Raw genomic sequence first — 16,893 nt, 5'->3', positions numbered from 1 at the left:
AAGCGCTAGGTGAAAGCACCTTTAAAAACTGGCTCAGTGAAGATTTAACATGTAAATTCATGTACGTGAAATATCCCTTAGGGTAAGACAATATGGTGCAGGTCACTAAAACTCACTTTGTAAGGGTCAGAGGGGTCAATCCAAGCTACATTAAACATGTGTCTGAGTTCTTCTGCCAGTCCTATCCGAGCACCACTGTTGGCTGCAATATAAATCCGAGGGATTCCTTCTTTCCTAGCAAATTCTGAAGCTCGCAGAAAGAGCATATCTTCCTGAGGCCCAAAGGATCCAATCTTGTAAGTGATATCATTGCAGATCACAATGATGTCACGTCCTTTTGGATATTCAGGACTTTTAATCTTCATTTTGAAAGCAACCATTCCAACCTAATACAGAAAGGGATAAAATATGTAAAAAAGATTATTTCATACAAGATGATAATAGTATTACTCTTTATCATTTATAGATTCACATGCCACGCTAAAGGGGTTGTCCACTTTCAGGAAACTTCCTACTGTAAGCTGTGGTAGTCATTAAAAAAAAACAAAAAAAACAAAACTGAGCATTAATTACTCTTTCCAGTATGAAGTGCTGATTCTTTGGCACTGTGTACGTATTGTTTGTCTGCATCGCTGATGTCACGATGACAGCACTGCAGCCAATCAGGTCTGCTGAGCTCAGTGATTGAGAAAAAAGAATAAACTGAGTCCAGAGCTACACAGAAAAATGACAGCTTTATTTTTTCAAGACAATACAGGGAGCAGGACACTGTGTTGTGTTATAACAGAAACTCTCTAGACCTCAGTTAGTGAAGTCGTATGGAGATATAGTACTCCTAAATAGCCAAAGCGGAGTGATAGAGAGAAGAAAGTATCTATTCACGCCCCCTGAAGAAGTGGGTGTACAGCGAAACGTGCGTTGGAGTCTTCCTGGTTAGCGGTGCTGTCAGTGGCTGACATGATGGGCATGTTCTATCTCCATCCATGATTATTCTATTGGGCTATGTGCAATAGGTGAATAGATACTTTCTTCTCTCTATCACTCCGCTTTGGCTATTTAGGAGTACTATATCTCCATATGACTTCACTAACTGGGGTCTAGAGAGTTTCTTTTATTACACAACACACTTTTTGCCAGCCTTTAATGAGGGACTTTATCTAACTTACCCTTATGTGCCGTTGACTATACTGATCAGCAGGCCCGGATTGGTAATATGCCCAACCGGGCATTTTCCCGCTGGGCCGCTGTCATGCCGCCCGCTCATCTGGCCGCTTGCCAGTTGATGAGGCCACAGGCCTGGCTGTTGTTGTTCCTGCCGCCGGCCCTCGCTGCGGGAACGGCGGTTATAGTTTCCAACCCTCCTGGGAGTTTTCTATCCCTCACTGCAGGGAGATAAGCCGCCACGCCCCCCCCCTCGCCCTAGCATGAGACCAAACCTCCCCCCCTGCAGGCACTCACAGCGTCGCTTGCCTGCTCTCTTCTCTGTACACAGGACTTGTGATGAGGTCACAGGAGGGGAGGAGTCAGGGGTCACATGATCAGGAGTCTTTGTCCAGACCCCTGACTCCGCCCCTCCTGTGACCTCATCACAGGTCCTGTGCGCACAGCCCTGCCTCTTGGTGTCTGCAGGACTTTGCTGTGCTGGTTGCCATGGTGCTGGATGAGGGAAGTATGTGTGGGGTCAGGAGGGGTTTACAGGGTAGATGTAGCAGAGCCGTGTGTGTACGAGGTGTACGGAGCAGAGCCGGATGTGTACGAGGTGTACGGAGAGGAGCCGTGTGTGTATGAGGTGTACGGAGCGCAGCTGCGTGTACGAGGTGTACGGAGCGGAGCGGTGTGTACGAGGTGTACGGAACGGAGCCTTGTGTGTACGAGGTGTACGGAGCGGAGCCGTGTGTGTACGAGGTGTACGGAGCGGAGTCGGGTGTGTACGAGGTGTACGGAGAGGAGCCGCATGTGTACGAGGTGTACGGAGCGCAGCCGTGTGTGTACGAGGTGTACGGAGCGCAGCCGCGTGTGTACGAGGTGTACGGAGCGCAGCCGCGTGTGTACGAGGTGTACGGAGCGCAGCCGCGTGTGTACGAGGTGTACGGAGCGCAGCCGCGTGTGTACGAGGTGTACGGAACGGAGCCGCGTGTGTACGAGGTGTACGGAACGGAGCCGCGTGTGTACGAGGTGTACGGAACGGAGCCGCGTGTGTACGAGGTGTACGGAACGGAGCCGCGTGTGTACGAGGTGTACGGAACGGAGCCGCGTGTGTACGAGGTGTACGGAACGGAGCCGTGTGTGTACGAGGTGTACGGAGCGGAGCCGGATGTGTACGAGGTGTACGGAGAGGAGCCGTGTGTGTATGAGGTGTACGGAGCGCAGCTGCGTGTACGAGGTGTATGGAGCGGAGCCGTGTGTACGAGGTGTACGGAACGGAGCCTTGTGTGTACGAGGTGTACGGAACGGAGCCTTGTGTGTACGGAGAGGAGCCGTGTGTGTATGAGGCGTACGGAGCGGAGCCGTGTGTACGAGGTGTACAGAGCGGAGCCGTGTGTGTACGAGGTGTACGGAGCCGGATGTGTACAAGGTGTACGGAACAGAGCCGCATGTACGAGGTGTACGGAGCGGAGCCGTGTGTGTGTGTACGAGGTGTACGGAGAGGAGCCGTGTGTGTACGAGGTGTACGGAGAGGAGCCGTGTGTGTACGAGGTGTGAGGAGCCGCACGTGTACGAGGTGTACCGAGAGGAGCCGTGTGTGTACGGAGTGGAGCCATATGTGTACAGGATGTACGGAGCGGACCCCAAGTGTGTACGAAGCATACAAAGCGGGCTTTTCCCACGGACACAGGAGTACACGGCGGAGCCCCGAGGAGCATTTTAAAACTCACACATGACGTTCCACCGGAAGTGATGTGCTGGAAGCTGAAAGGAAATGAGATAATTTCATGAGGAAATGTCCTGCATCGGGAGGCTCAGGTGGGCACTACAATGGGAACCGGGCTGCTATAGTATCTTTATAGAATCTTTCTCATTCTCTGTTCTGTCTTTCTCTCTCTCTGTTGTTTCTTTCCCCTCTTTCTTTTTCTTTCCTCTTTCTTTCTCTCTGTTCTTTCTTTTCTTTACTTCTTTCTTTCTCTCTCTGTTCTTTCTTTCTCTCTCGCTCTGTTTTCTCTCTTCCTTAGTACCAGTCAGTGTGCCCACAGTACAAGCAAATGTGCCCATAATGCCAGCCACTGTGCCCTCAGTACCAGTCAGTGTGATCAGCAGTGCTAAATGGGTGCGGTTGGGCGTGGACATGGGTGTGACTAGTTGTGAAATGGATGTGGCCGGGGCGTGGCCTAAAATTTGCAGCGGCGCGCTGTGTGCACCGCAGTCTTTGTCCCTCTTTCCCTTCTTCAAAAGTTGGGAGGTATGATAGGGGCAGCTATGACCAGGGGGTCTGGTTGCCCAATGGATAGCTGTTCTGCCAGGAATTCTGTCACCATGCGTACAAAAGGGGACAGAGCTTTGGGAGGAGTACTGCAACTAAAAGCAATAAATAGGACTGAGCTGAAATACTGGGAACAGCTCTGACTACATGTTATATAGTCGTGTTAATCTCCTCTCACTTCTTGTAACCTACAAGTGTACAAACATATTATATAGTCACCATGTGACTAGTGGTCCTGTGTAACTTCAAATGCCAGGGCTGAATTTTAGTCCCAGTCCGGCCCTGCTGCTCAGACTCCTTTTTTGTATCCGGTAATAAATGACATTGTTTTCCTTCATCTGATTTTATTAGTGCCTTTACTTGTCCTGCTCCCTGTATTGTCTTGAAAAGATAAAGCTGTCATTTTTCTGTGTAGCTCTGGACTCAGTTTCTCCTTTTTTCTCAGTTTTTGTGAGTTGTTCCTACTTCTTTTACCTTGCTTGGGGCATTGTTGTGCACTTGCACAGTAGGAATTAAAATGTATTTTGAGGGTTTTTGTTTTGAGCTCAGTGATTGGTTGTAGCGCTATCACGCTTTGATATTTTCCTGCCATCTGATGCTGGGAAAAAAAAAAAAAAAAAGTATGCCACTTCTGGAGGCATCTCACAGCACCTTATTACCTGCTCTCCATGAAAATAAACCTAAGGGTACCATGAATATTTATGTGTAGAAGTAGTGACAGCTATCAGCAAGACAAGTCTTTCTGTAATGTGTACAGCCAGATTAATTACCTCATTTCCACCAGGTAATCTGTTCAGTTGAACCAACTGACCCTGGCTGTCAAGGACCAATTCCGTGTAGGTGAGCATATCTGATTCACGAGGTTCTCCTGGTCCCCACAGTTTAAACAAAGCCTGCAACAAGACAAGCAAAACGTAATAAAAGGGATCATGCAGACATCCATGCAAATCAGTCCGAGCATTGACTGCTGATAAACGGACTGGCCGCATGTTTTCCGACGCATGCGTGACAGCTTAACTTACTTCTATGAGGTTGTCACACTCAGGTCAGGAGAGCTGTGGGAAGTCCGTGCATTGTGGTTCGATCTCGGACCGATCTGCACAGACCTCTGAATAAATCATAACTAGTAACAACCAAGCTGCATAAGAAAAGTCACAAGTTCCATGGAAAGTTCCTGCTTTTGAATAGTAATAACAAAAAGATTTTGGGTACTCACCATAAAATCTCTTTCTAGAAGCCTTCATTGGGGAACACAGGAAACCTTTGGTGTATGCTGCTGCCACTAGTTGGCTACTACAAAGCAGAAAAAAAAAGGTTGACTCTTCCCCATCAGGCTACACCCACCAAAGGAGCTATTCCGTTAGGAAGAATGCAGTAAGAGAAGCAACAAGGAGGAATAATCCTAATTGGCCCATAGGTTCAAACAAGGGGGCGTGCTGTGTCGCCCAATGATGACTCAGAGAAAGATTTTTACGATGAGTACCTAAAATCTCCTTTTCTCTACCACTTCATTAGGGGACATGGGAAACCATGGGATGTCCTAAAGCAGTCCCTAGGGTGAGAAAAAACAGCTTGTCCAGGTTGGCACCAGTCGGAAGCATAGGTGTGAACCATGTAGAAGTTGGAGAAGATATGAACCGAAGACCAGGAGGGGATCTTGCAGAGCTGTAAGGCAGAGGCTTGATGGCAAAAAGCCCAGAAAGCCTCACTGCACATGGAATGACAGTGACCCCAAGCAGAAGTGGTGTTATCTTCATCTTGGAAGCAAAAAGACCTCTGTAAAAATCTTCAGGAACCCCGAAAAGAAAATCTGAATATCTGAAGGATGCTGTCCTGGAAATGTAGAGACGCAGAGCTCTGACCAGTTTGTTAAGAAACCTCTCCAGAGGATGAGAGGAAGGAAGCACGATGTCTCTATCAAGAAGGGATAAACCACCTTAGGGAGGTGGGATGAAACACAATGTAGGCTTATGGTATGGTCATGGAATCTCAGGAAGGGCGAACGATATGAAATAGCTGCAAGTTCAGAGATATGCCCGATAGAGGTGATTGTTACAAGGAACAAAACCTTCCAGTAAAAGAGAGGAATGCCCCGAATGGGTTCAAGGGGTGAACCCTGAGGTATGGTCGAGACCAAATTGAGTTTCAACGGCTCCGGGGGGGGGGGGGGGGTGGTGGATAAAGAGGGTCAGAGTGAGCAACTCACTGTAGGAAAGTCTTGAATTGGGGACAAGAGGCCAAGTTCTTGTGGAAGAGGATAGAAGGTGCTGTGACCTTACCCTTTATGGAGCCGAGAGACAGGCCATATACTAAGCCTGACAAAGAAGACCAAGAGAGAGGAAAAGGACAGTGGAGCATCCTGACTAATCTCACCCCATACAAAAATCACAATCTCCCAAGATTAGGGAGAAGGGATATCCCTGAAAGATGAGGGCAGAGTCCCAGACACAGGGCCAGAGAAATCAAAGACCACAGCTGCGATCCGCCACGTTGGTTTATGGCAGTTGTTGAGTCTGACTCATTCTGAGTAGTGCAAAACAGAAGCCGTGGAGACACCATCACGTGTTTCTCAACGCAAGCAATGACCAGCCAGGTCTTTGCCCGGGAAGGAACAACCACGGGAAGGGCAGTCTCCAATGAAGGAAACCACCTATGCCAAAACATGGTATCCATCCACATACAGCTGTTTCGGGGTATTGCCCGTCATCAGTGTGGAGTAGGAAACTGGCTGGTAGGAGCAATGCCTAGTAAAAAGACTATGAAGAGGAGGATGAATGAACTCATGGAGATCAACATCCGACACTGCGGAGACACCATCACGTGTTTCTCAACGCAGTGATTCTAGAGCACTGCCCCCATCCCTTATGGGAAATATGTAAAACATGCAAAAAACATGCTGGTCATTGCTTGCGTTGAGAAACACGTGATGGTGTCTCCGCGGCTTCTGTTTTGCATGTTCATAGTCTTCATAGTCTTTTTACTAGGCATTGCTCCTACCAGCCAGTTTCCTACTCCACACTGATGAGGGGCAATACCCCGAAACAGCTGTACGTGGATGGATACCATGTTTTGGCATAGGTGGTTTCCTTCATTGGAGACTGCCCTTCCCGTGGTTGTTCCTTCCCGGGCAAAGACCTGGCTGGTCATTGCTTGCGTTGAGAAACACGTGATGGTGTCTCCGCGGCTTCTGTTTTGCATGTTTTACATATTTCCCATAAGGGATGGGGGCAGTGCTCTAGAATCACTGCGTTGAGAAACACGTGATGGTGTCTCCGCAGTTTCGGATGTTGATCTCCATGAGTTCATTCATCCTCCTCTTCATTCTGAGTAGTGGACAGAGTACCAGGCGGTTGTCAGCATAAATAAACACTCCATAGGTGCAGTAGGGGCCTGGATGCCTGGGTTGGGTAAGACAAAGATACAGACTGGCTGTCCGAAAAGAAATGCCATACTCTAGTGGCAGGTCGCCAGCAGCTTGTGAGCCAGAGTGGAGGAATGGGCAGTACAGTAGCAGAGGTCATGTAGAAAGAACCCATGGAAAAACCGTATGCTCTAACCTGATGTACTGATGGGGTGCATGACCTGGAGAATCCAGCCAAAGAGGGGAATTTAAAGGCAAGAATCTTGTGGACAGCAGTACGTAACCTGATGTCACGCACTGCTGTGGGTATCATAAAGGCTATTTCCCATAGAGACACGGAGTGGAAGGGGGGGGCGCAGCTGAAGGTTTCTGGAAGAAGACAACCTACCCGAACCTGTGAAAGAGGATGAGGATCTGCACGACCAGGACTCCAGGTAGAAGGATGGGAACGCAAGAACTGCTGCATACGCAATAGCATGTGGAGAAAAAATATTTTCACTCAGTCGACAGGAAGGAGCGGGCACAGAACTATCGTGGGAAGAAAGCCAGCACATGAGCCTGATAGGCTGAAAAAACTAAGGAGCATTGCAAAAACAGACATTAGGTTGCAAAACAAGTCAAGGTCTACATTTTAAGCTCAGGCCCCGAAGTAGTACAGGAGGAGGTGAGGAGGGCACCTCCATGACATTTTGAGGATGGGCAAAGCCGAGGCCTAGATTATAAGTGTCCAGTCAGGAAAAAGAACCAGGGGAGTGGACAGCTGTGTGGGAATTCCCCTTGGCTGGAATTAAAGTCCAGCCGGGGAAGGTAAACAGGAGAGTGGCAAGCTGCGAGGGAACTCCCCGCTGAGACTGGGATTAAGCAGCACAGTAAAGGAGGAGAACCCCAACTGAAAAAGTTTCCCAGCATGTAGGAAGGGACGAGAGCAGTACTCAGGAGGGGGGAAAACTGCAGGGAGATGGTACTGTGCCCAGGTTTTTTGTATTTTTTTTTTTTCTTCTTACTCCTCCTCTTTTCTTGTTGTTCTTTTTCTGATGAAATAAAAGGAATACTTGATCCGGATAAGGTCCCGACTCCTTTTCACAGAGTAGAAGATGGTCCTTCAAGAGCCCGATTCGAGGGGTCACTGGGAATAGGTGTCTTCCTCCTGGCGCAGTCTCATTATGGTGGGCGACTGGGCTGGCGTTAGATGGCATGGACCATCGTTCTGACCACAGCAAGATACTCTTGATGTGTTGGGGGGTAGGGTCCTGCTGTGTTGACAAGAGAGGGTATGATGTTGCTCTTTCCACACTGTTCTCTCAGTCTCTAGGTGGGAAATCAGGGTAAAAGGCTAAGTGCCCACGTTGCAGAATTGAAGCAGATTTTTCTTCAGCAAATCCGCACCCCCTTGCCAGGAAAAACCGCATGCGGATTTTGACGCGTTTTTGACACGTTTTTCATGCGGTTTTTCTAAGCGTTTATGAGCACAAATAAAGTTGGGTCAAAAAAAAACAAGGCTCCTATGAGGTCATTTCCTAGTCCAACCACTCTTCTCCATTTTTTTTTCTTGTTGTATTCAGGATGCCACAAGTGCAGCCCCAGTGGCGTCTCAGCCAAAAACATACGTTGATTTTGCAGCAGGGGCACACTTTTTATGATCCTATTTTTTATTGACAGTACCCAAACTGTAATTAAGCATAGACTTTTTTTTTTTTTTTAAATTATAGTCTGGGAAGCAGTCGATAACCATGGCCCCTTACCTGGCTATTAACCCCTTCACTACCAAGGGTGGTTTGCACGTTAACTACCGGGCCAATTTTTACAATTCTGACCACTGTACCTTTATGAGGTCATAACTCTGGAACGCTTTCATGGATCCTGGTGATTCTGACATTGTTTTCTCGTGACACATTGTACTTCATGTTAGTGGTAAAATTGCATTCAAATAACTTGCGTTTATTTGTGAAAAAAACGGAAATTTGGCGAAAATTTTGAAAATTTCGCAATTTTCCAACTTTGAATTTTTATGCCCTTAAATCACAGCGATACGGCACACAAAAAACTTAATACATAACATTTCCCACATGTTTACTTTACATCAGCACAATTTTGCAACCAAAATTTTTTTTTGCTAGGAAGTTATAAGGGTTAAAAATTGACCAGCGATTTCTCATTTTTGCAACACCATTTTATTTTTAGGGACCACTTCACATTTGAAGCCACTTTGAGGGGTCTATATGATAGAAAATACCCAAAAGTGACACCATTCTAAAAACTGCACCCCTCAAGGTGCTTAAAACCACATTCAAGAAGTTTATTAACCCTTTAGGTGCGTCACAGGAATTTTTTGAATATTAAAAAAAAAATGAACATTTAACTTTTTTTCACAAAAAAAATACTTCAGGTTCAATTTTCTTTATTTTACCAAGGGTAACAGGAGAAATTGGACTGCAAAAGTTATTGTGCAATTTGTCCTGACTACGCTGATACCTGATATGTGGGGGGGAACCACTGTTTCGGCGCATGGCAGAGCTCAGAATGGAAGGAGCGCCGTTTGACTTTTTCAATGCAAAATTGGCTGGAATTCAGATCGGACGCCATGTCACGTTTGGCGAGCCCCTGATGTACCTAAACAGTGGAAACCCCCCCAAGTGACCCCATTTTGGAAACTAGACCCCCCAAGGAACTTATCTAGATATGTGGTGAGAACTTTGAACCCACAAGGGCTTCACAGAAGTTTATAACGTACAGCGGTACAATTAAAAAATCATATTTTTTCCACAAAAATGATCTTTTCACCCACAATTTTTATTTTTCCAAGGGTAACAGGACCCTAAAAGTTATTGTGCAATTTGTCCTGAGTACGCTGATACCCCATATGTGGGTGTAAATGACTATTTGGGCGCATAGCAGAGCTCGGAAGGGAAGCAGCGCCATTTGACGTTTTTGGCTAGAATTGAGATCGGACACCATGTCGCGATTGGAAAACCCCTGATGTACCAAAACAGTGGAAACCCCCCACAAATGACACCATTTTGGAATCTAGACCCCCCAAGGAACTTATCTAGATGTGTGGTGAGAACTTTGAACCCCCAAGGGCTTCACAGAAGTTTATAACGTACAGCAGTACAATTAAAAAATCATATTTTTTCCACAAAAATGATCTTTTCACCCTCAATTCTTATTTTTCCAAAAGTAACAGGACCCTAAAAGATATTGTGCAATTTATCCTGAGTACGCTGATACCCCACATGTGGGTGTAAACCACTATTTGGGCGTATGGCAGAGCTCGGAAGGGAAGCAGCGCCATTTGACGTTTTTGGCTGGAATTGAGATCGGACACCATGTCGCATTAGGAAAGCCCCTGATGTACCAAAACAGTAGAAACCCCCCACAAATGACACCATTTTGGAAACTAGACCCCTCAAGGAACTTATCTAGATGTGTGGTGAGCACTTTGAACCCCCCAGTGCTTCACTGAAGTTTATAACGTCCGGGCGTGAAAATAAAAAAATCGTATTTTTTCCACAAACATGATCTTTTAGTCCCCATTTTTTTATTTTCCCAAGGGTAACAGGAGAAATTGGACCCCAAAAGTTGTTGTCCAATTTGTGCTGAGTACGCTGATACCTCATATGTGGGAGAAAACTACTGTATGGGCACACGTCAGGGCTCGGAAGGGAAGTAGTGACGTTTTGGAATGCAGACTTTGATGGAATGATCTGCGGGTGTCATGTTGCGTTTGGAGAGCCCCTGATGTACCTAAACAGTGGAAACCCCCCACAAGTGACCCCATTTTGGAAACTAGACCCCCTAATGAACTTATCTAGATGTGTGGTGAGCACTTTGAACCCCCCAGTGCTTCACAGAAGTTTATAACGACCGGGCGTGAAAATAAAAAAATCGTATTTTTTCCACAAACATGATCTTTTAGTCCCCATTTTTTTATTTTCCCAAGGGTAACAGGAGAAATTGGACCCCAAAAGTTGTTGTCCAATTTGTCCTGAGTACGCTGATACCTCATATGTGGGAGAAAACTACTGTATGGGCACACGTCGGGGCTCGGAAGGGAAGTAGTGACGTTTTGGAATGCAGACTTTGATGGAATGGTCTGCGGGTGTCATGTTGCGTTTGGAGAGCCCCTGATGTACCTAAACAGTGGAAACCCCCCACAAGTGACCCCATTTTGGAAACTAGACCCCCTAATGAACTTATCTAGATGTGTGGTGAGCACTTTGAACCCCCCAGTGCTTCACAGAAGTTTATAACGACCGGGCGTGAAAATAAAAATATCGTATTTTTTCAACAAACATCATCTTTTAGTCCCCATTTTTTTTATTTTCCCAAGGGTAACAGGAGAAATTGGACCCCAAAAGTTGTTGTCCAATTTGTCCTGAGTACGCTGATATCTCATATGTGGGAGAAAACTACTGTATGGGCACACGTCGGGGCTCGGAAGGGAAGTAGTGACGTTTTGGAATGCAGACTTTGATGGATTGGTATGCGGGTGTCATGTGCATTTGGAGAGCCCCTGATGTACCTAAACTATTGAAACTCCCCACAAGTGACCCCATTTTGGAAACTAGACCCCCCACGGAGCTTATCTAGATGTGTGGAGAGCACTTTGAACCCCCAAGTGCTTCACAGAAGTTTATAACGCCTGGGCGTGAAAATAAAAAAAACATTTTTTTCCGCAAAATTATATTTTTGCCCCCAATTTTTTATTTTCCTAAGGGTAACAGGAGAAATTGGACCCCAAAAGTTGTTTTGTAATTTGTCCTGAGTAGGCTGATACCCTACATGTGGGGGTAAAACACTGTTTGGGCACATGGCAGAGCTTGGAAGGGAAGGAGCACCATTTGACTTTTTCAACGCAGAATTGGCTGGAATTGAGATCAGACGCCATGTTGCCTTTGGAGAGCACCTGATGTGCCCAAACAGTGGAAACCCCCAATTATAACTCCAACCCTAACCTCAACACACCCCTAACCCTAATCTGAGCCCTAGCCCTAACCCTAGCCCTAACCCTAGCCCTAACCCTAACCCTAGCCTTAACCCTAGCCCTAACCCTAGCCCTAACCCTAGCCCTAACCCTAGCCCTAACCCTACCCTAACCCTAGCGGGAAAATGGAAATAAATACATTTTCTTTTAGTTTTATTATTTTTCCCTAACTAAGGGGGTGATAACGGGGGGTTTGATTTACTATTTATGGCGGTTTTTATGTTTGGCGGCTGTCGCACGCTAAAAGACACTTTTTATTGTAAAAATAGTTTTTGCATCACCACATATTGTGAGCTATAATTTTTCCGTATTTTGACCCACCGAGTCATGTGAGGTCTTATTTTTTGCGGGACGAGTTGTCGTTTTTATTGGTACCATTTTCGGGCACGTGACATTTTTTGATCGCTTTTTATTCCGATTTTTGGGATGCAGAATGAACAAAAACCAGCTTTTCATGAATTTCTTTTGGGGGGTGCGTTTACACCGTTCCGCGTGCGGTAAAATTGATAACGCGTTTTTATTCTTCGGGTCAGTACGGTTACAGCGATACCTCATTTAGGTCGTTTTTTTATGTTTTGTCGGTTTTTTGCAATGAAAACAATTTTATATAAAAAATAATTATTTTTGTATCGCTTTATTCTGCGAGCTATAACTTTTTTATTTTTTTGCGGATGATGCTGTATGGTGGCTCGTTTTTTGCGGGACAAGATGACGTTTTCAGCGGTACCATGGATATTTATATGCGTCTTTTTGATCGCGCGTTATTACACTTTTTGTTCGGTGGTATGATAATAAATCATTATTTTTTGCTTCGTTTTTTATTTTTATTTTTTAAGGGGTTCGCTAAAGGGGTTAACTAATGGGACAGTTTTATAGGGCAGGTCATTACGGACGCGGCGATACCAAATATGTGTACTTTTATTGTTTTGTTTTTTTTTTATTTTCAAAAAATGGATTTATTGGGGAATATTTTTTTTTTTTTTAACTAATTTATTTAGCGATTTTTTTTAAATTATTTTTAACACTTTTTTTTTTTTTTTTTTTACTTTATTACCTTGTCCCAGGTGGGACATCACTGTCCTGTGACAGATCGCTGATCTGTCACATCACAGATCACTGTGACAGATCAGCGATCTGTCACAGGCACTGCTGCAGACTTCCTCATGCCTGCGCTTTGCAGGCACTGAGGAAGCCAGCTTCCTCAGGCCCCCGTCGCCATCTTGGATTCGGGGGCCTGGAGGAAGGGAGTCCCCCGCAGCAGCGCTGCACATTGCGCTGCCGTGGGGGGCTCAGGGAAGCAAGGAGGGAGCCCCCTCCCTGCCGATGCTTCCCTTTAACCCCCGGTACACCGCGATCGCGTTTGATCGCGGTGTGCAAGGGGTTAACGTGTCGGGGGCGGTCCGTGACCGCCCCTGACACATTGTGCCGGGTGTCAGCTATGATAATTAGCTGACACTCGGCCGCGATCAGCGGCGCTCACCACGTGGGCGCCGCTGATCGCGATGACGTAATATTCCGTCCATGGTAATTAGGTCCATGGTCACATGGACGGAATATTACGTCAATTGTAGGTAAGGGGTTAATAAGGGTATGTGCACACGCTGCGGATTGGTCTGCGGATTTTGCAAAATCCGCAGGTCAAAAGACCTGCAGTTTATCTGCGGATTAGTCTGTGGCTTATCATCTCTACAATGGAGGAGATGGCAAACCGCTGTGGAATCCGTAGAAAAGAATGACATATCAATTCTTTCTGCGGATTGGAAACCGCAGCAAAAACCGCGCAGAAAATTCTGCACTGTCTGCACTGCAGTTTCCATTTTCCATAGGATATAATTGTACTGTACAACGCAGCCAATTCTGCTGCGGATCCGCAGGGCCAAAACCGCTGCAGATCTGCAGCAGAATCCGCAGCGTGTGCACATACCCTACCAGGCTGCAGCAGTTAGCTTAGCCTTTGCTGGCCATTCTACAGGGGGACCCAAAAAATGACGTGGGGTCCCCCTACAAATTGAAGCCAGCAAAGGCTATCCGTTTTGCCTTTTCTGGCTACTATACAAGGAGACCCCCCCAAAAAATGACGTGGGGTCCCACTATAAATTGTAGCCACAAAGGCTAAGCGGACAGCTGCAACTTGATATTAATAGCCTAGAGAGGTTATAGTCCCCCCTAGGCTATAATATCAGCCCCCAGCCGCCCCAGATTTGGTGCATCATATTTGTGCACCAAATCTGACGCTTAGCCCCGCTCTTCCACACTTCCCTGGTGCGGTGGCAGGGGGTAATGGCGGTGAGGTTCATGGCGGCACCCCCATTATAAGACACCCCCCATTACTAACCTACAATGAGTTTAAAAAAAAAAAAAAAAAGACTTCGGGGTGTGGCTATGGAGGCGACGGAGTGAGGACGCGCTCTGTGGAAGCTCCGGCCTTCCTGATAGCATTCGGCCAGCGGGTCCGTGCTTTGGAGGCACACTTGCCGGTTTTTTGATCCCTCTGGACCCAGGGTCGCTCCTGGACCCCTGCTGGAGAACGAGGCTGGATTCTGCGGTGCCTGCGGCTCTGAGGACTTGGGCGGCCATCTTGGAGGCGCGCGCTCTGTCTGTGAGAGACGCGGCGCCAAGCTCCATTCTGCAGCGCTGAGGAAGCAAGGGACGGTGAGCGGATAACCTGACCATTTGTGAGGGACAACCGGTTTGTGCCCTGAAAAATTGGGCCCCGCGTCCACCTATTCACCATATCGCCTGCCCTGCCAGCGCCATACCTAGTGGGACCTGGATCCTTCCCTGACAGTGATCCCTGTGGGGCCCTGAGGGTTACTTCCTGGGCTGTGGGGGCCCTTGCCTGCCGCCTGTGGCTGGATATTGGCTCCTTGTGAGACGCTGCGGGTCTGTGTTGCACCTGGGACCCTGCAGTCACCATTTGTTTGTTATACCCTGTCTGTCATTCTGATTCAGAGACCCCGGAGTGCACGGTTCCTGCTCCCCGGCTTTGCCCTATTGCTTCTAAAATGAGTCGTTCCAAGGGGTCTGGAACAGCGGCTGAAAAACTAAAAGAGTATGCCAGAATAGACCATGCCGAGGGCTCAAGATCTACTAAAATAACCCCACACAAGCTCAGCGTAAGAGCCGCCCCTCTGAAGGTGGGGAAAAGTGTGAGCAGGGGGAATTAACCCTTAAACAGGCTTCCGAGCAACTCATGCAGGCCATCTCCTTGACCAGGACATCTCTGTCTGGGAAGATAGAGGACGTATACACAGAGGTGGGACGCCTCCGACAAGATATGCAAGCCATGAAGGGCCGCATTACGGAGGTGGAGACGCGGGTATCCCAGGTGGAGGACACCATTACGCCCATGGAAGCTAAACTAACGAAAGTGGCAGGCTCCATGAATGCGTGGAGGCAAAAGGCGGATAACCTGGAAAACAGGATGCGTCGGAACAACATCCGAATTATTGGCCTGCCGGAACGATCGGAGGGACAACATACGGAGCAATTCCTAGAAGATTGGCTAAAACCCACTTTCGGCGATGAATTCTCCTCAATCTTTGCGGTGGAAAGGGCTCACAGAGTCCCTACTAGGACTCTTCCTCCGGGAGCCCCGCCTAGACCCTTTCTGGCGCGCATTCTCAACTGCAGGGATAGAGTCGCGGCTCTATGACTGGCACAGCAAAAGAGTCTGATTAAGTTCAACAATGCCACGATCTCGAATTTCCCGGATTTCTCTGCGGAACTCCAGAAGCAACGGGCGCAGTTTATGGAGTCAAGAGACATCTACGGGAGAGGAATGTTGTGTACTCGATGATTTACCCGGCCCGTGGTCCACGGGGGTTCTACTTCGTTTTTTACAGATCTGGTGGAGGCAGCGGAGTGGCTGCGATCCCATGGAGTGTCTGCTGAAAAAGAATCCTAGTGCATCGATTGCTAGCTGGAATTTTTTCTATTAATCGGCTGATTCGAGCTTTACTTGATGGCGTCCAGGTTTCCAACAATACCGGACACTGGACTCAGTGATGGTATCCCCTTGTTTGTTTTGTGATGGGAGTACAGGAGTGCTGTTCTTTCACTTTGTTTTTTTTTTCTGTAGTGGATTTTTTTTTTTTTTTTTTTTTTAGGTTATAATCACGGTCAACAACAATTTCAGTCTCTAGGTGATGTTTCTAAACTTTGCCCAGGTAATACTATGCACCATGTTCAGAGGAGTAAAATATGGGGTTGGAGTTAATATGTATGACATGGAATGTGAGGGAAATAAAAACTCCTCGGAAAAAGATCAAGGTTTTCTCACAGGTCAGACATTACCGTCCTCACATTGTGGCCTTGGTGGAGACACACTTGACTAGGGATACAGCACGGTGTGTGCAGAAGCCCTGGGTACAATGGTCTGCCCATACATTTCATACCAGCTACTCGAGAGGGGTCTCGCAGTTGGTACATAAAGACGTCAGATGGGAAGCGAGGGAAACTCGAAGGGATCCTGAAGGTCGTTTTATTTTTGACCATGCATTGATAAACACCAGGAAATATGTGGTCTTATGTATTTATAACCCCCCTCCGGCTCGTATATCTATCCTGCAGAAAGCAATGAGTTTTGCCCTTAACTACCTGGACGCAGATGTTATTTGTATGGGCGACTTTAATATGGTCATGAACAACTGCCTTGATAAACTGAGGCTGGATGATGAAGGGACCGGGGGGTCCTCCCCAACGACTATAACCCCGTTGTCATCATTTATGGGGGGTGGCGGGTGGCTGGATTTGTGGAGGATGCGTCATCCTGAGTTAAGGGAATACACTTGTCACTCAGCCACTAAACGCTCTCTATCACGCATAGACTATATATTCGGTTCTGTGGCCGTCTGGCAATGTGGGTGGCTGATATAGAGCATGGAAGTAGGGGGATCTCAGACCATAGTCCGGTCATCCTTAAACTTAAGTATGGGCAAGTAAACACAGGGATAGCTTGGAAGTTAAATCCTTTCTGGTTACAATTGATGGGGTCTCCCGACAGAACGATTAATCAGTTGAATTGCTTCATCGCATCCCACCCGGAACCTCGGGATATTAATTTATTCTGGGATGCCCTTAAGGCATATCTGAGGGGCTGCTTGTCCTCCACGATTTCTTATATTAAGA

The 16,893-nt window shown here is 47.1% G+C and overlaps 1 protein-coding gene across 5 annotated transcripts in view; it reads right to left on the bottom strand.

Annotated features, from left to right (window-relative positions):
* The window catches only part of ACACB (acetyl-CoA carboxylase beta), a 398,726-nt gene that overhangs the window by 45,326 nt on the left and 336,507 nt on the right, over window positions 1-16,893 (bottom strand). For all 5 annotated transcript variants that reach the window (XM_073582603.1, XM_073582604.1, XM_073582605.1 and 2 more), the window contains 2 exons: window positions 4,189-4,311; window positions 117-386 (listed from right to left, as the gene is read on the bottom strand). In XM_073582603.1, coding sequence (XP_073438704.1) covers window positions 117-386; window positions 4,189-4,311 — 393 coding nt within the window. The remainder of the gene's footprint in view (window positions 1-116; window positions 387-4,188; window positions 4,312-16,893) is intronic.

Source organism: Dendrobates tinctorius, unplaced genomic scaffold, assembly GCF_039654945.1.
Source record: "Dendrobates tinctorius isolate UK_male_01 unplaced genomic scaffold, ASM3965494v1 ptg000073l, whole genome shotgun sequence".
Classification (NCBI taxonomy): Eukaryota; Metazoa; Chordata; class Amphibia; order Anura; family Dendrobatidae; genus Dendrobates; species Dendrobates tinctorius.
This window is presented reverse-complemented; position numbering and strand designations above follow the sequence as displayed.